We start from the raw sequence: 25,857 nt of genomic DNA, 5'->3' as shown, positions 1-25,857 counted from the left end.
TGCAGAAAGTTTACAAAGATTAGTTCTTTTCCCTTTGCATTCATCTGTGGTTCACTTCGTTTCAAAATCTCAACTGTTCCAGCACTGGAAAGGCTCACTTTAGATGTGGGCTCAGGAGGTAGCTATTTATTTGGTGTGATTTGAGATGGCCCCTAAATTCTCTTACCTCAATATATCTCTGGTGCCAATGTGCCCAGGTCCCTTTGCATTCTTTTTAGGTACCTGGGGAAATAGGCAGTGGGGATCTCAGCCGGGAGAAGAGCAGAAGCTTAAACATAGGGCAAAGTATAGAATGATACATGTGGGTTAGGTTTCACTCAGTTCCTTTCTCATGTGTTGGAAGAGTATAGGCTAAGGAGCTAGTCAGATAATAGGTGTGAAGTCTTCCCCGCTGTGGACTCATGGGCATGTCACCTCCCTCACTTCTCTGGCCTCACATTCTTTCTGCTAATGTCTGCCTTATACTTTTGTTGTGAGGCTTAAACAAATATAAATATAAAGGACACCTGGAACATGATGAGTGCTCAACAAAGTTTTCCCTCTGAAAATGAAAATGCTACTTATGATGATGAAGGGTATTTTGCGATTTTAGATATATGCGTTTAAAGACAATTTTTAGAGTCACAATTTACATTTGCTTACATATTTCACAGTGTATCATTTCTTAATTTTCTTTATGATGCATTGTCACCTTATTTTAAAACCAGATCTTTTTAAAAAAAGAAGCAATGATAGCAAGTCATACAGATGCTATTCTTATCAAAAGATCAATAACACTCCATTATGCTAATGAACAAAAATTCCCACTCTACCGTTGTTAATCATGCTAAGATTCTTCTAAAATCCAATAAACACGTTTACTAGCAGAGCATGAGAATATCATTCGAATTGATGGCCAATCTATGACTTGTATTTACATATAGTCATCTGAAATGAAGTTCAGAATTTGACTCCTAAATGGAATATACCCACATATTTGGTATATATGTGAATGCCCACAGACTGGAGTGGGGAAAACAATGATTGTAACGACGTTGGCATTATGGAAATAACTGACGAGTTTTCCATGTCTGTGAGAAAGCGGAAATTATATAAGTTCCTTTCCTTGAAGGGTGGAGATGAGCATGTATCGTGCTGAGGATGATGTATGAAACCCCAGCCTTTTTTAGGGCTGAGATGTTGGACCACTCTTAGAATAATCGACCTGGCGTCCCTGCTGCAAATGCCTGCTCCCATCAGAACTCAGTTTTCCATCTCCAATACATGAGTATAGCAATGGGAGCCCTCAGGAGACTTCCAGAGCAATAGCCATTCTTACCAATTTAGGTGATAACCATTATTCAGACAGCTTCAGCAAAAAATTTCTCTTCCCCACTTGAGTTCACTGACTTTCTCCTTTTCCTCTTAAATTGTTTATTGCTGCCCAAGGGCATGCTAGGAAAGTTGACTGTTCTAGGCAGTTCCCCAAATTTATAAGCTGGTGTAGTGGCATTAATCGACCTAGAGTGATAACATATTTTACAGTGAATTCCTTTAGGTTTTCAAAAGTTTCTCTTTATTCAAAGTGATATGAGTTGTATCATGTAGGATTCCAATGCCTGTTATTCATATGCATTGGGATTTAGATGTTTAATCTATTAACTTCCCATTAGTGGATCACTTTCCAAGAAGTTTAAGAAAACTTAAGGCTGTCGAATTTTTAGTAGAACAGCAACATTTACATAGACTCTATCCGCTGGCCTTCACAACTGAACTATTCACATTTTAATATGGCTATTTTCCCCACACTCGCTCATCTTACCAACAGCGACTCTTTCACACCTAATGCTCCTCCCCTATAGCATTTTCATAAATGCTCATGACAAGAAAAATATACTTATTTTGATCTATTAAAAATTAGAAAAATCTCACCTGTAATCCTTTCCTCCATTAGCATATAGATAGATTCAATTTTGGTCATGCAAATAAATCTGACCTGGAGGGCAGAAGTACAAGTACCATAAATCAAATGTCAAATGTCTTCATCAGCTAGGTTCTCCTGATATAGCTGATTCCCTTAGGTAATAAAAGAATGGATTTAGAATTATATCTTTTAGTACAGAAACTTGAGCTTTGATTCAATCAAGCAATTCTGAATGCCTTCCAAGTATAAGATAATAATCGCAAAATTTGTAGACTACGTATCAGTCGCTACTCTAGCTACATTATTTCATTTAATTTTTACCACAACCTAAGGAAGTCAGTAGTTATCCTGATTTTATAGATAGTAAGCTGAGGTACAGAGATATTTAGCAATTTCCTTGCGATCACATGCTAATAAATGACAGATTCAAGATCAAACCTGAGCAGGACTTCAGGGCCTAGGATGTTTGATATTTCACCCCTGTGCTATATGTAAGTGTGTGTATATGTATATACACACATATATATGTATGTGTGCATTCACACATATAATTGTATATATTATGGTTAGAGGTGTGGAAAGGTGAATTATAGACATTATGTATACATCTGGGGGAAATAAGGTTACATGTCATAGACAGTTTAAAAAAAGGTTTATTTATTTTATTTCAAGAGAGAGAGCTTGAGCAAGGAAGGGGCAGAGAGCTGGAGAGAGGAAGAATCCCGAGCAGGCTCTGGGTTGTCAGCGCAGAGCTCAGTGTGGGGCTCAATCCCAAGAACTGTGAGATCATGACCTAAACCTAAATCAAGAGTCAGACGTTTAACCAACCGAGCCACCTGGGTGCCCTTACACTTTCAATGTAGTAACAGTAGTCCATAAAGGGATAGTTGTCCCATCACTGTAGAACTAGCACATATGATAAGTTTCACCTATGTTAGGAAGTAATAGACAAGCACAGGTACACAGATCTCTCAGTTGAACCCCTTTTGCTGTAAGGAAGGAAGGAAGTCAACTATAAGAAAGCTTTTTTTTGTAAGCAGGGACTATTTCAGGATACAATACTCCAAACATTTTTATTTATAATATCACATGGGAGTAGCAATTTTAGATTGAAAGACAGTAATGACGCCTAAAAAAAAGCAACATGAACAGGCAAGAAAAAAAATGTGAGGGTGCTGATTACCAGCTTCGAGCAACTGCTTATCTTCTGCCTGTAACTATTTTTAATTTCTTTATTTTCTTATTTTGATTTTTGGGTGCTTTAACTATTTCTGATTGACCTATCAAAAGGAAACTGTTTTCGTCCAATTTAGATGTTTAAAAATAGGGTCTATGACCATTGACATACAGTTTATATCATGTAAATATAGGAGGCTAAGATTTGGATCTATTTCTCCATTAATTGTCGACACAAATTTAATTTACTATGGATTAAAGTATGAATTGTTCAGAAATTGCTTTTGTCTAATATCCTATAGGCTTCTTTTTTAATGTTTTAATTCTGATAACATTAATATTCTCTTCCCCCTTCACTGCCACTTACTGCTACATTCAATGTAGGAAAAAAGAGGAAAGTGTGCTTTTGAAGGGTCCAATTTTCATCTGAACATCACTGTGTTCAGTGTGATAAACTGTGTCCATTGGCGAGTGCTGAAAAATCATATGCCTATTGCTTAGGAAAACAATCTAGGGCAAACCTGGTGAGTTCCACTTGGGCATTCAAGTGCTAAATTGAGCTCAGTAAAGTTGGCCATTTCCCTGCAGCCACAAACTTCTGGCAGATGTAATAATGCAGGTGTCACCTTAGCTGGAACACTCCCTTTGAATGTCCTCTCCTACACATGTTAGTTTCTATTGACTTTTTATTTAACTTGCTCACGAGGCATGGCAAAACCAGACAGGAACATTTTGTGCTTATATTTGATTAAAGTTTTTCGGGGGGGAAAGTGTCACCAAAAAGTTGTTAAAACTTATATGTAAGACAGAGAAATGTCAGTACTTCACTCTCTAAAGGTAATTTACATTTTCTGATAGAAAAAAATGAATAATGAACAACTTTCATCTTAAAGGATACTAGATACAGAAATAACTTAGGGAAAGAAATATCTATATTTCCTTACATATGACATATAATTAATTGCATGTTATAATTTTGATGATACTTCACTATGACATATGCTTGTGATACCAATGACCATTTTCCCTACTCCAGTCTGTGGACATCCATATATATATTAAGTATGTGGGTTTTTAATATTTTTAATGTATAATGAGATGGTGATGGTTGGACACTTTAGTGGAAACCGTTGATTTGATTTGCAATCAATGGGTATGTCCTGTGACCTCACTGCCAACTCACACTATCTTTCTGAGTCTCAGTTTCACTGTAGTAAAAAAAAAAAAAAAAATACTCCCCTCTTAATTTACTGGGAGGCTGTGCAACTAAGATGAATATATGATATATTATGTATGAAGTGATTAACCCTAAAGGAAAACAACTTTATTATTTACTACGTATTACCATCCTACAGTTTTAGTCATCATACCCTAAACAACTTATCTAATAAACTTATTCAAGAATACTAAAAACTCTTACATAAAAGAGGTTTTTTTTTTTCTATGTAAAAGAGGAGTATTACTGTGGGAATTTCCATGCCTCTGTGAACTAATGCCAAGAATACATTTTATTTTTAATTCATTTTATGTTCCATGTGATATTTTAGGTGACGTCATAGATTTCATAGGCCTTCACTAATTTTTTAACTAATCATTTATTGAATCAGATATAGAGTAAAAGCTTACATCAAATACTAATGTTCTGAGAATCTTAATTGAATTCACTATTTAAATAGTGTTTACATATGTGTATTTTGAAAGTGGGAGAGAGAACTTGATTCTATCACGGGCAAGATAAATGTTTTACCCAAATTGTTTCAGAGTGATATTTAGATAATTCACAAGATGAATATTATATATTTTGTGTGTATTGATTCTTAAACGTTTGATAGTTCAAAAATCTTAAGTTGACTTAAAATAACATATAGTCATAATTAGCATGTATGTGCCTCTTAATAGTCAAGAATTAATAGATTCTATCCCTATGTCAATATTTCTGATTTCAGCATGATGAGTTATATATTTTCTTGATGGCAGTTCTCTTTATTAGGAGCTCTTATTGGACCGTATGGTATTTGTTCAGCTACTCAGTCATTATATTTATTGGGGACCTGCTATATGTAAGGCATGGTACTAGGCCCAGTGACATTTGTGAATGGATAATTGTTAGTCATTAACCTGCCTTCAATGGGTTTGTAATCTATTTTCAAAGATTAAATATATATACATGGTTATACATAAGGCAGATACTTTTAACAGATCAACTAGAGTCAGGAACACAAAGCTGGAAAAGTTAAGTAGAGGTTAAAATAAAAGTTCTAAGACCTTTGCAGAAGTTTTTGCATGTAAGGATCAATTTAAGGTTTCCTGGAAGGTGTGCATCCTCCTTCATATTTTATAAATGAAACAATGCCTCAGATGTTTAAGTAAATTTTCAAGATTTCAGAGGTAGTGCATGTTGGAGTCAGGATTTAAGTTCAGGACTTTCAGAATCCAAGGACAACATATATCCCTTCTATACATCACAAAATATATACTTCAATATATTCCAGTGCCATAGAAGCCAAGGAAAGAGAGGTTTTAACACAAAACAAATAAAAATAGGAAGACACTTTCACCAATATTGCAGGGTTTAGGGAGAGCAGAGAGGGAAAGAATTGAGTAAGTCTACCAAATTTGATGATCCGGAGGAAGGACAGGAACTAGTCTATAAGGACCAAATATGCAAGAAGAAAGAGGTGACGGGAAAATGGATAAATTTTACTTAGGAAGTAACAAATTGTGTTTGCTCTTCTATTGTTATATTTCTATTATGTTTCATAAAAATGAGAATCTTACTATAAATAAATCAACTCTATGAACAGAAATTAAAGTGGATATTATCAGCTATGGTTCAATATAAGTAGCAGCTGGAACCACAGTTTCATTTCATTGTTTTGTAATTATTTGATGCATGCTAGTAACATCCTCCAATTAAACTGTAAGTTCCATCACAGCAAATTCCAAATATCATAAGGTCTTAGTAGACTTTTATTATAAATTTTTCTTACAAGGCTTTGTTGATTTGTGTGAACAAAGAATAAAGTTCACTATGCTGAGGTATAGCATCAGCTCTGAAACAGATATGAATGGCTTCCAATTCTTTATTGATCATATATTTTCTTCAGCATTGGCATATGATGTCTTCCATCAAGTAAACACTCAAAAGCACCGGGGCACCTGGGTGGCTCTGTCAGTTAAGTGTCCAGCTTCGGCTCGGGTCATGATCTCAGGGTTCATGAGTTCGAGCACCGCGTGGGGCTCAGCGCTGATAGCTCGGAGCCTGGAGCTTGCTTCAGATTCTGTGTCTCCCTCTCTCTCTGCCCCTCCCTTGGTCATGCTCTGTCTCTCTCTGTCTCTCTCTCAAAAATAAATATTAAACAAAAAAATTTAAAAAGAATATTACAAAAATATTTGTGTGATAAGATGCCCATGAAATAAATGAATAAATATTCTTGGGAGAAAGTGAAAATCATAATTTCTTAGTCATGGCAAAGAAGGGAAGTTGGAGTACGGGAAAACGTGTTTATAGTTCCTAGTTGCTCCAAGAGACTCACAAAATGATGGCCTGAAAAACATATCGTCTAAGATATACACTCACTGTGTTGGAAGACATTGTAAATCAGCATCTCTACACTTTCATTCTTTTAAGTGACTGCATATCTACTGTTTAGGTAGGAATACTTCGAATAAACTGTTTTCTAATAACAGGGGGTTTATCTCATTGTTTTATATTATCAAATAGAGATTGTATATACTGGAAGCATTATAATTCCTGTCTGGGCATGAAAAAAAATCTCGATGGTCCCTTGAGAACAGGCCAAAATTATATTTTTTATTAAAAACAAAGAACTATCTAGAACTTTCAATATTGCAGATGTTTTTAAAAATTTTTGTGAAAAATGTTCACAAGTATTTACAATGGTAATGAAGTTTCTAATTTAATTAACCAGCAAGAAGGTTAAGGCAAAAAATACAGACTAACAATATTTATAATACAGGGATCCGTATTTCTCTGGTGACCTTAAATGCATTTCTGTTACAATACAGGTAGAAAATACCACTATTCTATTTTTGTGGATGGTGAAACTGAGTCACATAGAGGCGTGTGTCATAGTACATGTCACACCAGTCAGGAGAAAGCAAGGAATCTAGCCCAGGGCTTCTGCCTGCGGTTCTAATCACTAACCCTTTTCAAAAGCTTCTTTTTAGAGATATGACTTTTAAATCAGACAGCTGGAGATCAGTTCCTCCTTAGCTGTCAACTTGTGAGCTGTGTGTTTTCCTCTCTGAATCCTTGACCTCACTTAGAGCAGAAGCTTTGTAAGAGATGTGCCCTTCTCTAGAACTCTTGTGGGGAAAACACAGGGGCCTGGCAGGGAGAAAGCCCTGGTGAGTCACCTTTAAAAAAATATAAGCAGAATTTTCAAGGATATGGAGACCCGGGATAAGGGTTTTCCTTTTACATTTTGCCATATTTCAAATAAAAGGCTGTATACATATACACACATACACATCCATTTAATCTTTCTTTAAATAAGAGGTAAACACCTCATCCTCTATGTTAACGCAGGTCAGTGAAAAGCACCTGATGTATACAATGGAAATGACCTTTACACAAAATAATCTACCTCCGCGGTAGTTATAGAAGCTAGATAATCAATCACTCAACGACCCCCCCGAAATTTTTCATCTGTTATTCATACCTGAAATGTCTTTATGGAGACATCAAGCCTCTGAGGCAGCCCTTGAAGGTGAAGTACATGATTGCTGGCCTGAGGAGCATAGGGTGGTGGCCGTGCTTCCTGACAGCGTAGAAAATGTTTGGGTGCACATGCTCTCCAGAAGATCAGTTGTTATTTGCAGGGAGTACACAGTGTGGTGGCCCTCATGGCCTCAAGGCATAGATACATAAGAATGTTGCAGAGGAGGGAAAAGTCTGTGAAACTCTGAGGTGCTGGGGCCTAAGGTAGGTGACTTAGCGGTTGTGTTCTGATTAACTGCTCTTCCTGCTTTCCCCCCTCCTTCTCTTCCTCTCTCTCCTTTCTTGGACCAGCTCTTCCCCTTCTTCCTTATCCCCTGGCATTTGCACTTACGAAGCACTTATTACCTGCTTGGCCCGGTGCTAGCAGTTCACGTGTTAATCATTTCATCTGGTTGATGTGATTGTTTTTCTCAGCAGAGTTGGAGCCTGACTCTAGATTTGGCCAGTGATACATACCTAAGGTTGAAACAGGCAGTTTCCCTGTTCAACACAATGATAATAATGTAATCATGTCATGTAATGTCATGTCATGTAGTCACATCAGTATTAGTGTGGCCATGGTGACATTACAGATACCACCTCAAACCCTACCCTACCACACCTGCTCTTTAGCTATTGGACCCACTTAATGGACCATCTTTGCTCTAGGCATCTTGAAAGGAGAGCAACTCAATTTGCTCTTGAGTATATTCATTAGCATGAACTAAATGAGACTTTTTGCTGTCATGGGTGGTAATGATTATGTTTATGTCTTCTTCTGGAAAATACTCGGTGATAAAGATTTTTGATTTCCATGTAGGTAGTGATCCTCAAATTAACATAGATCTGATGTGACATGTCATCAGGAATTTACTTCTAGAATTTTTCCACATCTTCCTAGAAATGACTTTCCATTAGGAAAAGGCTTTCTAGAAAAGGCTTTTTTGCTCATTAAGAACTAGAAAAATTTGATCAAAAATTATTTCTATGTATGTTACATTTAGCAAGAAAACAAAATCTATGCAGTGTTTATTGGTAGCTAGGCTTCGGTTAAGTGATTTATTTTAATTAGATTCTAAGTAATAGTTTCTAGAAGTCAAAGAAAGTTATATATTGAAAGTTGTACATTTGTTGTGTGGAACAACACACATGATAGTTGGAAAGCTATTCTACGGAAACATGACTTGCTTTAAACAAAGGTAATTGAGAGGTTTTAAAATATAGGGCTTTCAAATAAATTTATTTGTGAAATAACAGATTTTCAAACCTCAAAGAATGCTTGTTTAATCTCAGCTTTCTACTGAGGCCTTGTACAGCATTTATTTTTGTTTGTTGGATTTAAATTCTGGACCCATAAGAAACCTATATTTATGGGAAAATCCAGGATTTTGCTTACTGTATACATCTTAATTTGGGGGAAAGAGTATATTGAATGGATTTCAAATTATAAGTAAATGTATTAATCAGAAATAACAGAAGCAATATTCCATAGTATGTACTTCTCCCTTTAGTTCAGTCTGATCAGGTGAAGGCTGTTTGATTAATAAAAGCATGCTGTTTTGAACATAACAGAACACACTATTTTTAAAAAAAATTTTAACATTTATTTATTTTTGAAAGATAGAGAGAGACAGAGCACGAGTGAGGGAGGGGCAGCTAGGAAGACACAGAATTGGAAGCAGGCTCCAGGCTCTGAGCTGTCAGCACAGAGCCCGACATAGGGCTCAACTCCATGAACGGTGAGATCATGACCTGAGCTGAAGCCAGAAGCTTAACTGAGCCACCCAGGTGCCCCAGAATACTTTTTTTAATGTTTATTTTTGAAAGAGAGAGAGACAGAGAGTAGAGTGAATGAGGGGCAGAGAGAGAGGGAGACACAGAATCTGAAGCAAGCTCCAGGTTCTGAGCTGTTAGCACAGAGTCTGACGTGGGACTTTAACTCACGAACCCTGAGATCATGACCTGAGCTGAAGTCAGATGTTTAACTGACTGAGCCACCCAGGTGCCCCAGAACACTTTCTTTTACACTAATAGACGTGACTTACTACTGTGACAGGGTGGTTTCCACCTATTTTTCATCATTACCAAATCTATGGCAGAGAATAAGAGTCACAGCATTGTCAACTAGGAATCAGTGAGATATAAAATGTGATTTATTGTGGCTCAAGAATTACAAGAAACCTATGTTAGGTAATTTTCCCCATTATTATTACTTGGTATTCATAGAAAATAATCATGATATTATAGTCAGTAGTATATAAGTGGTCTTACCAGATTGAAAGTAATACCACAATATTTCTGGATTATTGGGGTCACTAGAGATGAGTAAAAAAATGAACATAAGATTCATAAATTAAAAATTGCCTACTTAAAAATATCTACAGTATCAATTGCTTTATAAACTTTTCCTCTGGAGGATTCTGTTGTTTTTAGTAGCCTTTAAGGTGAAATGCAGTTTTAAGTGCATCATCCCTTGAAAATGTACACCTGGGATAGTGTAGCATTATTGCAGTGGTGCTAAGTGGACCCAGATCCTAACAGATAGTTTTCCTGATGGCGTGCTTTCAACATGAACATTGAACCCAGGTATTGTTTGTCCTGTAGATGAGAGGTAAAGATCAAGGTTTTCTTTAATTTCTCCAAATACCTCACTGCTATACAGAAACAAAACACAGTGCTTTCAAAAATTCGGAGAAAATTGTAGTATTCACCCAATTGCCTAGGTTTCATCCTTTTGCTTTTCTAAATACTACCGCTGCTTTTGAAAAAAATGTCTTTTGCATTTCTCTTTTTTTTAATGTTTGTTTATGTTTGAGACAGAGCATGAGTGGGGGAGGGGCAGAGAGAGAGAGAGAGAGAGAGACACAGAGAGAGAGACAGAGAGAGAGAGACAGAGAGAGACAGAGAGAATCCGAGTGAGTCTCCAGGCTCTGAGCTGTCAGCACAGAGCCTGATGTGGGCCTGAACTTACAGACTGTGAGATCATGACCTGAGCTGAAGTCGGGTGCTTAACCAATTGAGCCACCCAGGTGCCCCTCTTTTGCATTTCTCTTAAGGAAAGAGGTAACAGCCTGTCTTTTTGAAAGAAAAGATGAGAGGACAAATAACTTCACCCCCGATTGCATGATTGTGATTGTGGCATGGTCTCAAACCTGTGAAGTGCCAAAAATAATCCGCAAAGCCATGCAAAACTGAGGGAGACGCTGACGTGAGGGTGTTGGGGTAGAGAACATGTGCCTTAACTCAGTTTTCTGTCCTTAAAGCAGGTGTAGTTACAGAGCATCAGGCCCTAGCGCTTCTCTCAGCTTCTGCCTTTTAGGGGATTTTTAAAAAGAAGATAATAATAAAATCGCAAGTCCATCCCATAATTGTAGGCCAAGTGGAGTGCTCATTTTCACATTAGAGCTTGTGCAATCTGGAGGGAAATTTGTTTAGTATTACTTGTGAGTTGGTGGATCAGATAAAAGCCAGTCAAGTGGAAGAGAGGACTGTGTGAAGTGTGCTGGGTCCCCTGGTAATTGCGATGCTGCAGGCGTTTCACCAGTCAGTTAATAGATTTCCCCAGTTCCTTTATGCCAGGTGAAAATTTCCTCATTAAGGGGAATTTATTCCATTTCCTTTTATCATTTATTATTGAAGACTAAGTGTGAGTGGAGGAAGTTTCGGAGATGACAGGGTAGAATTTTAAACAACAACAACAACAAAATCTACATTGGAAGCCGGGGAGAGAGAGAGAGAGAGAGAGAGAGGGAGAGAGAGAGAGAGAGAGAGAGAGAGAGGAGAGAGAGAGGAGAAAGGCTCCTATTGTTTATACAACCAGAGAACGCAACAGAGACTTGCCTCGGTAGAGGCTGAGCCATGCTGTCTCACCACTAAAAGATTATGGCAGGGAATGTAAAAGTCTGATTGTTTTGAAGATGTTCCTCCCCCTCCAAAATTTCAGAACTGTCATTTTGTGCTGCTAAGTGGAGAGGAACTAGAGATTTTGAAAAGGCCAGCATCACAGCTATTTGGTGTTTCTTTGTTTTATTGTTTAGATGCTATTATGCAATGATGAAAGTGTAACTTTTGAAGAGTTTGCCCTTGAACGCTGAAGGCAAGGAAAGCTGGAAGGGGAAAGACGAGTTATATCTGTAGCAAGCTTTAGAGGACACAGTGAAGATAAACACAAACATACTAGTACACACAAATGTGTGTACCTGATAATAGGATAATTTATTGTGCATATTTTAAAACGTGCACTTTTGTGCAATGTGCCCCATTCAGCTGATCACATTTCTTGCTTGGGATAATGCTCCCTTGATTTACAATATAATATAAATGGAGCATTCCCTATTGAGGCTTCAAAAGGCAGTCTTGAATTACAAATTCAGCATTTATATTTCTTTTAGTAATTATTCTATTTTGAGTTTGTTCCAAATTAAGGTTTTTATTTTCCTTTTGAAAAATAGAAATATTATAGCCCTGTCTCACTAAAATAAGCTTTCATCTAACTTGATTTTTCAAAAAAATCTCGCTCTGATGGAAGTTCTTTTTAGCAGGCAAAATGGAAGACAGCCCAATATGGGCAGATAAAGACAAGGAACATGTGTCTGAATCTCCACATTGTTAAATGAGCTTTATGTTCACTTAAGATTATTCATCTTGCATTTGACTCTGAAGAGGTTTAACCTTATCTAAATCACTGGCCCAAAGCTAATGAATCGTGTCTTCAAACTGTCTCTTCTTTTATTTTATTATAATGGGACTCAAAATAAAATTTTGTATCGGAACAAGTAGGGAATAAAGTCAATTTTCTTCCGTATGTAATCACATGCCAGCCAGCTTTGTGTTATGCAAAAGCAGCAGAGAAAGTGAATGAGGGAAATGTAGAGAGGGAGGCAAGCCACTTCCTGTCTTGGTATTCTGCATATCCAGGAGTATTAGGGTAGCACGGAATGTGGGAAGGGACCTACGTTATCCATGTCTTTGTGATTGCCAGGGTGGGTCAGAATCAACATGTATTTTCTCAATGAGGATTGGGAAGTGTTTCGCACTATTTTACGAACATGTCTGAAGAGCAGAAATTAATAACCAGAGAGATTATAAATAAAATACTATAGAAGATACATCACTTTGAATTTCATATGAACATACCTACCCAATATTTGCATTCAAATGAAGATAGATGAACGTGATTATATTCATATACTATTCCAATTCAATACACCCTAATTTTCAAGACATTTAAAAACGTCATAGCATGCTATTGGTCTAGCTGTTTGAATATTGAGCAAAAGTTAAAGCTGTTTTGGGCTCACCAAGAAAATATTCTGCGAATCAGCTTGTGAGCTTGAAACATGCACTCTGCAAGTTTAGCTTGATAAAGCTGTTTTGGAAATCTCACCGGGTGAATTGAGGGGGCGCCTATGGAGAGGTAGTTTTCAACCCCATTCCAAAATTCTATCATTTGTGATTCATTATTCCATGTTGCCGTTGCTCTTCTTGGGCGTCCCCTTTACATAATGAAAACTCTCTGGGGTGGGGATTCTATGTCGAGTAGTAATGATTGAGTTAGTCTTGTGACAGATAGCTGTTTTGTTTTTTTTTTTTTTCCACCAGAACTGAGCACAGAATTAATTTACTGTCCTTTTTTATGCACAAGGCCAATTCTATCAATCAGTCTTCCTTTTTTCTTTTTTTTCTTTCTTTTTATTTGCTTGTTGGTAAGAGTCCAATTTTATTTGGTGAGTCGGGGAGGAAGACTTTGCATGTTTGCTGGAGATGTCTTTATATGCTCTCTTGGACTCTTTTCGTGGAAAAGAATAAGACGAATTATGCATATTTCAGCAATAGAAAAGACTGCATTGCTGAATGTGGACAAAACAAATGCAAATTTATTTCATCCCTAATAGAAATGTGAGGAATCTAAATGGTTTCTTTTTTTGTTTGTTTAATACCATTATTTATAGTTTTCATTTGAAGCAATATAGCAACCTTTGAAGAATTGACTGATATTCTGTATAAGAAGAAATAAAAATAAATCATTCAAGACAAGGGAAAGAATAGAAAAACATGACCAAAGGAGCTAAAGACAAATATATTACTTCTGGTTATCTTTGGACTTGGAGGACTTGCATTTTTGCTAGTCCATAGTCATAATTACAGGTGTGATGGCTCTTTTAAGGCATGTTTCTTTAAGTGTGTCTGGACTGCTGCTATTCAGGGTTAGGATTTAGTCATTTAAGTTAGTGTGGTTGTTGATGTAGTACCATAATATGGGTTTTGCTTCAAATAGTTATTGCAATAATAAAGAAATGTCTTACTGAAGATCTGTTTATTCTTAATTTTTCTTTTACTGCTATCTCACAATTATAGGAAAATGCCCTAGCAAGTATCTAGAAAAATCTAAGGGTAAAAATTGGCTTAATGTGATGTGTACAGCATTTCTCCGTGTAACTCAAGCTTCATACTTACATTTTAAGCAAAATTGCAGGTCACAGAGCAGATGGGTAGACTTTCACCATGCAGGTAAACATTAATATGATTTATCTTTCGCAAAACTCACAATTAAATATATTTATTTCAAAAGAACATCATGCATAGTTCTAACTTAGAAAGTAGCTTATTTATCAAGCACTTCCACTTTGAGGCTGAATGCACACTTGCACGTAAACAAATGAGCAATTGGTTTAGGAACATAATCTTGGCAAGAAAAGTGAAAATATCTGTTTCCAAAGCAAATAGCAACAAACAAATTATTCTTTGCTTTTGTCTCAAAATGTTTTCTTTTTTGCAATAACTAAAGATAAACACCAGAAAGTTGGGTGTTTTCAAAAGCCCTAGGAGCTCAGCCGTCATCTCTTGGGGAAGGCCTTTGCAGACTTCTCCAGTGCTGTGGGACCATTTCCCCCGAGCCACAGCCTTCTCGTCTCTACATTCCTCGATGGCACCTCTCACCGTGCAGACACATCTATGGCTATTTGTTTGCCTTCTAATATACTCTGACCTCTCTGAATGTAGAGATTCGATACTTTATCACTCCATCATTAAAGTAGGTAGCACAGAGCCCTAGACACAGCACATGTTCACTGTGTTAAAGCACACGTGTAAGGATGACAATGAATGACATTGCCCTACCTTCACCATTCATGATTTCCTCCTAACTACAAATCCTCCATATGTTTTCTATACCTGCCATGCCGATCACTGTCTCAAATCATTGCAGATGCAGTTGCCCTTGCCTATAGTACATCTGTCAACTCTTTCATCCATATGAAGCTGAACTTTATGGCTCTGTTCTCATCCCTCTACTGCCGTAGTATTTCTCAACCAGATTCGCTCACACTGTTATCTCTTTTCTCTGACCTCACATTGCACCACATAGCTTATCTCTCCATAAAATGTCTCGAATCACTCTCTATCATTCCATTATCTCAAATATTGTTTTGTATCTTCATGAGCAGCACTGTCTAGTAGAAATTTCTGTGATGATGAAATATTCTGTAATCTGCACCATCCAATGCAGTCACCACTAGCCATGTATAGCTATTGAACACTTGAAATTTGGCTAGTGCAATTGTGAATCTAAATGTTAATTAAAAAAATTTTAATTAATTACATTGAAATTAAACATTCACATGTGGCTAGTTGCCACCATATTGGACAGCATAGTTATAGAACATGAAGCACAATGCGTGGCACACATAGCAAGTGACTGCTAATAATCAGATTATAATCAAGAATTTGACAGGAAAATGTGTTGCTCTGGGAGAATGTTTATCAAATACTTGGGAAGATTAAAAAATCAAAATGAGAATAGAAAAAGGAGACATTAAATTTATTGGGAGAAATAATTAATTAACTTGAGATACAGAAGGAAATTTAAGGGCCAAAGAAAAAGCAAATTGAGTAGAACAAAACATAGCTGCAAAAATCCAAACTAATACTGATATCCAACAGCCAGAGAAATAGCTATTAAATATATGAGCTTGATTCTCTCTTCTCTAATCTAAACTCAGAATATAATTAATTAAAGAAGATTGAAGAATAGAATGAACAAAATTCAGTAGATTTAATTCAACTGCATGCTATTAGCAGAATTTCAGTGAAAATGTTTTATTTATTATTACATCTTCTGAGAACACACCGTTATATTTTAATTTCATTGTATTGACTATAAAAGTGTTATAATTGAATTTTATTGTATTGACTATTGCTTGAAATAGCTGGTCCATAGCTACTTAGTTATACTTTTATAGAACTATTTTATTCTTCTGTGCCTTGGTTCTTTACAAGTTATTTTTTTGTACACTTTGAATTATAGTTATAAGGTGATTTCAATAACTCTGTCTCTTTTATAAAAGCTATAGAAGTCCAGTTTCCCTTTTCCACTTAATAAATATTTGTTGAATGCTGTCTGGGGGCCAGTCTACAGATCAGTGGGAATGATCTGGTAAATGAGCCAAACGTATTCTTTGTCATTGTGGAATGTGAATCTAGCATAAAAAAAAATTTGGATGGTGAATAAAAGCTAACAAACATAAAAAATATTGGTGACATTGATATGCTAAACAGTATGGTTCCAACTATGCTCCTGGCTCCGAGCAAATCAATCAGTGAAGAGTCCAGAAAGATCAGTGGGTGAGGGCAAACTGAGAAGTCTTCATGGATGAAGCTTGGCTTTTAAGTTTACCTATAAAGACTGGCTGGGAGTTGGAGAGCAGTTGGGTAGGTAAAAGGAATGTCAAAGGCATTCGAGGTGAGAGAAACAATACAAATACAGTCTATACTATGGAAATGAGCATCAGGAAAGTGAGGAGACAAATCTAACTTGGATGGGAAATAATCATAAAACCAGAGAACTATCTTGTCAACATAGACAGATATATGATATTAGTAAAGAGAGGCAGTTTATGGAAAGGATACCCAGTCTGATGCAATGTTGGATGCCCAGGTATACATGGCTTCTCAAAGATCCTATACATGGAGACCTGGAGCATCAGTCAGACATTAGAGAAGGAGATACAGATTTGGGAATTATTAACTACTTATGTTGCTTGAGCCAGTGGCAGTGGTTAAGTTTAGAGGGAGAGAGAAGGTAGCCAGGCCTTTGGTCTTAAACCAGGTAACAAAAGATAGGAACTTGAGCGGGGGGTACCAAAAAACCAGAAAAACAGTAAGTCATTTTTGTGAGTAATATGAGTAATAAAGTTGGGTGAGAAGCAACTTACCCGAGCCAGAGGAAGACATCTTTAAAGAATGGAACATTAAGCAGGTCATATGCTGACAGGTTAAGGAGATGAAACTTGAGAAAAGCCTCTTGGACTTAGTAAGAGGAAGGTCCATGATTATTTTGAAAAAGGAAAGTCATTAAGACAGAAAATGCAGAAGCGATTTCCAGGAAGTAAGAAGAGAAGAGGGTGCATGGGTGTAAAAGTAGGAAACCACATGTCTGAAAAGGTGAAAATATCATTGAAAATACTAGATTTCATAGAGGCTGGAAGATTTAGTGGGTTATTTATTTGTGTATGTTTAAAAGATCTCAACACTTTGAAGATGGAAAATAAGGAGCCTTTGGTGTTTTTGAAATTGAACAGTTCACTAGTCCTTACTGTGTTTGTTCTAAACTTGAATCTCTCTTTTTCATTAACTCCTAGTGAGTCCATTACAGAAGAAACCCTGAAAAAGGCAAAGGAGATTGGATTCTCAGACAAGCAGATTTCAAAATGCCTCGGGCTGACTGAGGCCCAGACAAGGGAGCTGAGGCTAAAGAAAAACATCCACCCTTGGGTTAAACAGGTAAAGGAATTTCCCTTTCCTCACAGGGTGAAATGTAGGCACCCACTCATAGAGCCATTGCCGGTATAAAGAGGGGTGGAATTCAGAAGTGATTCTACTTGTCCAGTCAATGCCCATGATCCCACCAGTTTTATTCAGCACAGGTTTGATATAAGCTTAAAAGGGAAAGGTTGAAGGGGCACTGGGACGCAAAGGTAGGACTGAGTACATGGTTTTCTCTGCCTAAATGAAAAAAAAAATCAAAGTGACCTCTCCTTTACTTTTTGACCTCTGTGCAGATATATCTGCAATAAGATAAATCCTTAGTGTAATAGAAGGACTTGAAATCCCCTAGCATGGTGGCTGACCTCTTGAAAAGAATAGTTATCTCTTTTGGCACTAACTTTTTACAGGGTAATACTTTATTTTAAGTGCCCCATCATTATGGTTCATTTAGTATTCATTGTGATAGGGTTGGGCATAATGAGCTCATCTAGTATTCATGACAATCATACAAGAACTTTCATAGGTGTACCGTTGTGATTTTTTTTTTTTTTTTTTTGGACTACAGTAGAAGGATGCCTTGGCTTAAAGTACCACCAGCTGGTTTTTGTCCTTTAAAATCATTGACTTTTCTCCATGTGCTCGGGGGCGGGGGGCGGAGGGGCACATGCCTTTGGTCTCAGGCTTGATGCAGAATATTTTCTATTCAGCAATTATCTTTCCTCCTTCTCACCTGCCTTACACTAGCTTGCCCTGTTGGCCCTGAATTCTTGCTCACTAAGCTAAGCTCCTGGCCTTTGAGAACTGAATTGATTTACTTTTTCAAAATATGTTCAATGAGACCTTGTCCCCTTCCCCTCTTCCCCATGCTTTATGGTATTTATGTCATTCCATTGCTCAGTGCCATTGGTAACTTAAATTCTATGCATTCATTTGCAGACCCAAAACATTCTTACATATAGGTCATTTTGCTCTGATTTGAGCTGCTTTAGATAGTTGTCTGGGTAAGTCTTCCTGGTAACTAGTTGACTATATAACGATTGTGTTATGTATGTGAGAAATACTACTGTAATGAATCACTGATGCTCTGGGTGTGTATTGTCATTTATTGCTCAAGTGATAACTAGATTACATCATTGTTCCTCCACCCCACCTCATTTTCAGAATTAGAAAGTAATTGAATTGTACTTACCTTTTTATTGTTTTTATATTTGACAATAAGAGGCCTTAAAGGAATACGAATGCAGCGCGAATTGTTTTACTCTTGAAAAAATATAACAAAGGGACTAAAATCCCTATTTATTTATGTAATTATTTATTTATTTATATTTTCTTGCAGATTGATACACTGGCTGCAGAATACCCATCAGTAACAAACTACCTCTATGTTACCTACAATGGTCAGGTAGGAACTGCCAAATTGCTGTATGTAGAAAGCTCCAGATTTAGTAAATGGTCACCATGGGGAATATACATTTTCGTGGTTTTGGTTATCTAGTAATCTAGGTAACAAAAATGACATTATGTAGGTCAGATGTGGTAATGTACTTCTATACTGACTTTTCAGAACTGCCTTAAAATGGTGAAATCAAACAAATACAACTAGAATAAGGATAATGGTTACATGAACATACAATTGTGATGTGTTCTCATGGCTATTTAATTAAAATATATTGAAGTTATATTTTGTGAATAAGTAGAGTTTATACTTTATGCTTATGGATTCCCAGAGACTAATACAGTGCAGACATCAATAAGAGAAAGGATGAGAAAGATACATTCAGTGACAGGGCAAAGAGTTTAATTAGATTGAAGAATAACACATAATAATTTCTATGTCTTTTTTTTTTTTCTCCTCAGGAGCATGATATCAATTTTGACGACCATGGAATGATGGTGTTAGGCTGTGGTCCATATCACATTGGTAAAGTGATAACTTATATTTACATAGGACTTTACAGTTTATGTTGTACTTTTCACACATGTTAATTCTATTATTCCAAGAACTATGTATAATAGATGATGTTATAATAAGTATTTTGCAATTTCAGAAACTGAGGTTCAGACAGGTAAAGCCCAAGTTTATTTAGCTATTAAGTGATAGAAGTCGTACTCAATTGCAGATCTCAACTATAATTCCTTCTTCCTTTTCATCATGTCATCCTTTTATGTTTTTATCCTCATAAACGAAATTGAGCCTCTCACTGGGGTTGGGGAATGAATTGCACTTTGACGTTTCCTCATCTGGCATAGTTTTACACAAAGATCTATATTTGCTCAAGAACTTTATACATCAACCAGAAATTACATTTGTAGATTAGATCTGTGAATATATGATGTCTGTTGATATCAAATGCCAAGAGCTTTTCTCATTGGTTCATAGGCAGAGAATTATAGAATTTAATTAAAACATTCCCAACTGGAAATTCTTACATCTCACCCAACACTTAAAATTAGACATTTAATAATGAGATAATAATAATAATTTACAGTTACAAAGCGTATATTTAAATAGACATGATATTTCTCAAGCGTATTTAACATTTAGTCTCTGCAGATTATTTGAGTATGGAAATGATAAAATGTATAATTTAAAATGTATGTAGTCTTATTCTGTTACTTTAAGCATAGTTTGCTTTAGTTTTTATAAGTAATTAAGTGCTTCTGGATATACTACTTTAGCAATTTTTGGCCAAATCTTGAAGTAGTTCAAAAGTGTTTATTACTTTACTACCTTAGTTTCCTATGGCTAAATGGCCTGAACACTTCCATCAGGATCTACCCTTCTCTTTTCTAGACCTTTCTTTCTTCCTATTCAAATTTTACCTTATTTATGTGACAATTCTGCATTACCTTAAGACCCAGGGCAGACTAGCTGAGCTGATAATCAAGTGTATACTTAATTGATAGTGAAAATTAGCATACTACTATATTTGGATAAGTTACTGTTCTGACAAGAGTTTTTAGGAGACAAAATCCTAATGCAAAGGATTAGTACAAATCCCAGAACTTTCAGTTCTATGCATCCCAGTAGAGGTGATATTTTGAGGTATTTAGGCCATTATTGTACTTTGAATTACTTTTTAGAAGGTCACTCACTCTGCATGGGGTGGCCTTGCCAAGCTTAAAAGGATATGCTTGGAAAGGACAGGATTTTCCAATCAATCAAGATATGTCAGAGCTACAAGGTACTTCAGGGATCATTTGGTTTAGCCCTCAGATAGCAGAGCAAGTGGAATAACTAAAACAAGAACTCAAGTATTCCAATCACTAGCTTAAATATTTTTGTGTACTGAGGTCAGTTTGTTCACTTTGAGTTTATTTTTTAAGTTCCTTTTTTTTTCTTTTGAGAGAGAGAGAGTGAGCACATAAGCGGGGCGGGCGGTGGGGGGGAGGTGGGTAGGTGGAGAGGGAGAGAGAGAATCCCAAGCAGGCTCTGGATCAGAAACCCACGGACCATGAGATCATGATCTGAGCTCAAACCCAGGGTTGGATGCTCAACCAACTGAGTCACCCAGGTGCCTCAAAAGGGTTTTTGTTTTTTTATCATTAGAATTATCTCCCACTAACTTTGACGTTCTGAATGTTTCAAATACGGAGATTACCTAATGGAGAACTTAGCATATAAAACAAGCCAACATGTCATTGTTGTTTAATTAGTCCCTGTTTTTCCTACTATTAATGTAGTGTGCATAATGGATCTGAAATTTACATTTTGAAATTTTAAAAAATTGCATCGAAAGGGCATTCGCTTCCTAGACTTGGACTGACTGGCAATATGTTTCTCTGCTCTTTGTGTTGTAACTTCATGTTTCTCTTACCCCTTTTCCCAATCTCACCGTCTCTGCAGGCAGCAGTGTGGAATTTGATTGGTGTGCTGTCTCCAGCATCCGCACACTGCGTCAACTTGGCAAGAAGACAGTAGTGGTGAATTGCAACCCTGAGACCGTGAGCACAGACTTTGATGAGTGTGACAAACTGTACTTTGAAGAGTTATCTTTGGAGAGAATCCTAGATATCTACCATCAGGAGGTAAAAAGAGGGGGAAAATAAAGAAAGAAAGAAAGACAGAGAGAAAGGAAAGAAAAAAAGGAAGAAAAATATATGCAGTGCATACTTTATAGATGTGTGTATATATACGTATATATACATACATATATATATATATATGTATGTATATATATGTAGATTTAAGTTATAATTCCCCTTAGGAGAAAGAGCTGCCTGTGTCTTCCACTGACTAATTTTGTAGCGAAACTCTAAAAAAATTATCCCAGCCTTAGAGTCTTGAGGCCCTGGCACAGAGTGATTATTTTTTTCTTTCTAAGCATTCCAACTAAATTGAAAACTCTTTTGGTAACATGTGCCAAACACATATTAACTACTACAAAACAACCCTCCAAAATATTTTGCAGAATGATTTCACTGGTCATCTAGACACACAATAAGCAGCCTCCCTCTAGTTCATGTGTTGTTGTGGTTCAGTAATGAGTGGTCCCCAGAGGAGAAAAGTCAGCTGTTCACAAAGGACCGGTTAATTCTTTGTGCCATGAGATGAAGCCATCAGTCTTCGGTTTAAGATCCATGAGTTCATTCTGAATGATTTCGGTACTTTTATAGCTTTCTCTGATAGTTGCGCTTCCTCTCTCCCTCTGATATTACTGAGAATATCTTCACTGTGAATTCCTATGATTGCAGGTTACTATAAGTCTCTAGAAAAAGTTAATTAAATTATTTTACAGTTAAGAAATAACTATTGGAAGATTTGAGTGATGTCCAGTGATTGTTCCTTTTGATGTTATTACAGTTAAATTCCCTGCTATCTAGAATCATTCCCGTGTATATTCATACGGTTACTGAGAAAAAAAAATACTGAGGGCCATAGTACTTAAATTCAAGTTTTGACTTGACAATTCATTGACTTGTGGAAATTTCTTCAATTCTGTGTTTCATCTTTTTGTGGTGTTGTTAATGAACCACGTGAGTGTTAAGTATGTGCTACATGCAGGTTCTGTGAAGATAACAAGATTTGTGGTTGGAGTCACATTGTAAAGTATAGAGTTCAGTGCCAGAACATATGACGATTTTATTACATTAAACAAAAATAGACAAACTAAGGATGGATATATCACCATAGTTGTCTATTTGGAGCTAAGTATACTAATCTTTTCATATGATGAAATTGAACCATTAGGTAGAGTATGCACAATTTTCGTTTTTCTCTCTGACATGTTTTTTTTTTTTTTTTCTAACAATTTCTTAAGATTCATTTCAGGTGGGGATCAAAACAAGTACATTCTACAAATATATCTTGAGTACCTTTTAGTGTACTAGGTTGAGTACTTGAATACTAGGTTCAGAAGGGCAGAGGATTTGGCTATAAAACCAAATCCCTACCTTCAAGACATTAGAATAAAACTAGGACCCATAACATAAATATGTGAAAAATTACATAATTGTTTGAAAATATTAACAAGGATTATAGGGATCACAGCAGGCATTTTACACATAATTAATTATTTCACCATGAAATGTTTTAAGGAAAGATTAAAAAATTCTACAACTGCCTTTGGATACAGTTATACATGGATATTAATGAGATCCTTTTATAATAACTGAATTCAGTATGATGGTAAAAGATAAATTAGCCCTTCTTTGAAGCTAATTGGCATTTATAGTTGTACTCTATATTTTTAAATTTTGTATTGGAGAATATAAGAACAACATTCCATTGATGTATTTGTTAGAGTATCCCACAGGAAATGTTTTATTATTGTATACACATATCATACATACATATACATATATGTCTCCTTCTATGAGGTTGCCGTGTATATCCTCACAATCTCTAGGAGACAGACTGCTGTAATCCAAACTTGGATGCCCCTAGTGATGCTGAAGGTACTGAGACATTCAGTAGTAAATCTGCAGAAAATTGGAAGCACATCTAAACTTATTCAAAGCACACATTTGAGTCACTTTAGAAGGACGATAGGCTTTCCAAGGGTACATAGTTGTATAGGATAATAGAAAGTATGATGGGTCTCCTGGTTCAGGTCTCTTGGTCTAGTTCAGGACCAAGGCTATTTCCATGGCAACAAGGAAGCACTTCTAAAGAAAACATAAAGGGGAGTCAGAAAAGTGACATGCCCTGTGAGTAAAGCAGGCTGGTTCAGTCTATAGGGCAGGCACTCTTGATCTCAGGGTCATGAGTTCAAACCCCATGTTGTGTATGGAGCCTACTTAAAAAAACAAAAACAAAAACAAACACAAAAAGGAAAGAAGTCTTGATGAGAGGTGGAGTGAGAGGAGATTTTAGGTGTGCTAAAATCTCCTTCCTACTTGTTCTTATTTTTTTAATAGAAAATGTTACAGTGATGTATTCTTTTGGCTGCAGACATTTTTTATACTTTATAAAAAGCAGCCCTTTAAACTTAAGTCGTTTATTCCTTGTGATTGTGTCCATGGGTTCTGCTCCCTGAGAAGGAATCTGCATTTTGATTTCTTTTTTTAAATTTCGGTGTTGAGTGTGGGGAAGGGTCCAGAAAGTGAGAAGTTGGAGTCTGCTATCTACAAGGGTTGGATTTGATAGATGGTATTTTGCCTCGTTCACAGTTTTGGTTAGGACATTCCTTTTAAGGGAAAGGATGTTCTCAAGTTTTTTTGAGGTATATGAGTTGAAAATTATTACATTGTTTATAGAAGTTGCAACACTGTGCTTCTCTTTTATTAGATCTATTATTAAATCTTTTTCTCAGGGATGAACTATGTAATAATCTTCACAGGCTACAGCAATGAATAAGAATCACATAGATCCTGTCTAAACTTCACATTCCCTTTTTTCCTTTGAAAACTCATTGTTTGAAAAGTTATATAAATGAACATTAATTTTATTCTACATCCCAGCCCCATGTAAGACCCATTTCTCATTTTTCTATTTGTTCATTAAAAACCAGATTGAGTCTAAAATTTCCAGGCAATATTCCTGACACCTTACGATATTGCTATCTAGTTTGAGTCCTGCTTAAGTAATTTTTCTTGCTTTTACAATGAATAACTTATTTGATCATACCCCATAAAAATGTACTCTGATTAATGAGAAAATTGTTCTGTTTTTAACACCTAATACTATATGAATATATATACAATGGTACCTCTGTAACACAACTTGAGTTAAATGAATGAATGACAGACATTAATTAATTATAGACAAAACCCATTAGGCAATGAATGACTCTAAATAGAACTGGGTTTCATTCCTAGCATTTGATTTAACTGTTATTAAATATAATCTTAAGGGTCTGCCTAAAGTGTTGAAAGTTTTTTACTAAAACGTGAATTCCAAAATAAGAAAGCATGATCAATCTCATAGACAGATGTGCAAAGAGTAGAGATTTATAAATTACAGATAATACATGAAATTACAAAAATCAGGACCATCTTTTAATGAGTTAAAAGATGAATGAATGGAATGAATTAACATGAATGCTATTTCTGTTAGATAAATTTTCTCTCCTGCATTCTGTCTATAATAAAGCATTTAATTGGCCCATAAAAATAAGGACCAACAAAAGTACTAAAAATATATTTGTGGGGTTGCTGCAGCTTGAATATTGTTTCAGAAATATTCTTGTGTGGGGTTGCCCTAGCTTAGTGATAATCAAGTTTAAATAAAACAGAAAACTAAACTGAGTAAAAAGATACAAACAAATCTAGGTAGGATCAATGGAACTTTGGGACCCTACTAGAATTATTTTTGGGCTGGAGTATTTAGAAATCTGTGAAATATCTGAACTTTAAAATATTTTATTTCAGTGAGTTATTTAAAACTAATTTGGCTTAAACAGTTATGATAATAATGTTAATTTGCCCATGTGGGATACCAAGTTCTTCTCCCTGAGCCCCTGCTAGTTCTGTGCTTAGAGTTGGGGCCAATTTAAGATGGAATTCTTCCACAGAACTGTCTTTTATTAACTTCGTCCTACAAACATGTTCTCTTATACTGAATTCCTTTTGTTGTGTGGGCAAAATGTGCACTTAACCGTCAGCTGCTACTCTAACACATTCTGTGGATATATTTGCCTTTCCAGTGATGATCTTTATGCAGACAAAGTTTTTCTACCACTTTCAAAAAGAATGTTTTAGAAATAGCTCTCCTTGTATCCTCTAACATTAACCATCTTTGAAACTAGGTAGAAAAATAAAGCTAGCTTAAGATTCGAAGATTTGGTTTATTAGTTAGGCATACTTACTTTAAAGTACGTAAAGAATTGAGTTCTAGTGCTGGCTTTGT

The 25,857-nt window shown here is 36.1% G+C and overlaps 1 protein-coding gene across 1 annotated transcript in view; it reads left to right on the top strand.

Moving 5' to 3' along the window:
- Window positions 1–25,857, top strand: part of CPS1 (carbamoyl-phosphate synthase 1) — a 128,915-nt gene that overhangs the window by 67,948 nt on the left and 35,110 nt on the right. The window contains exons 22-25 of the mRNA XM_049614985.1: window positions 17,441–17,582; window positions 18,904–18,969; window positions 19,425–19,488; window positions 21,415–21,596. Of these exons, the coding sequence (XP_049470942.1) occupies window positions 17,441–17,582; window positions 18,904–18,969; window positions 19,425–19,488; window positions 21,415–21,596 (454 nt within the window). The remainder of the gene's footprint in view (window positions 1–17,440; window positions 17,583–18,903; window positions 18,970–19,424; window positions 19,489–21,414; window positions 21,597–25,857) is intronic.

Source organism: Panthera uncia, assembly GCF_023721935.1.
Source record: "Panthera uncia isolate 11264 chromosome C1 unlocalized genomic scaffold, Puncia_PCG_1.0 HiC_scaffold_3, whole genome shotgun sequence".
In the NCBI taxonomy this organism is placed as follows: domain Eukaryota; kingdom Metazoa; phylum Chordata; class Mammalia; order Carnivora; family Felidae; genus Panthera; species Panthera uncia.
The sequence above is the reverse complement of the archived record's forward strand: the minus strand, read 5'-3'. Positions and strand labels throughout refer to the sequence as shown.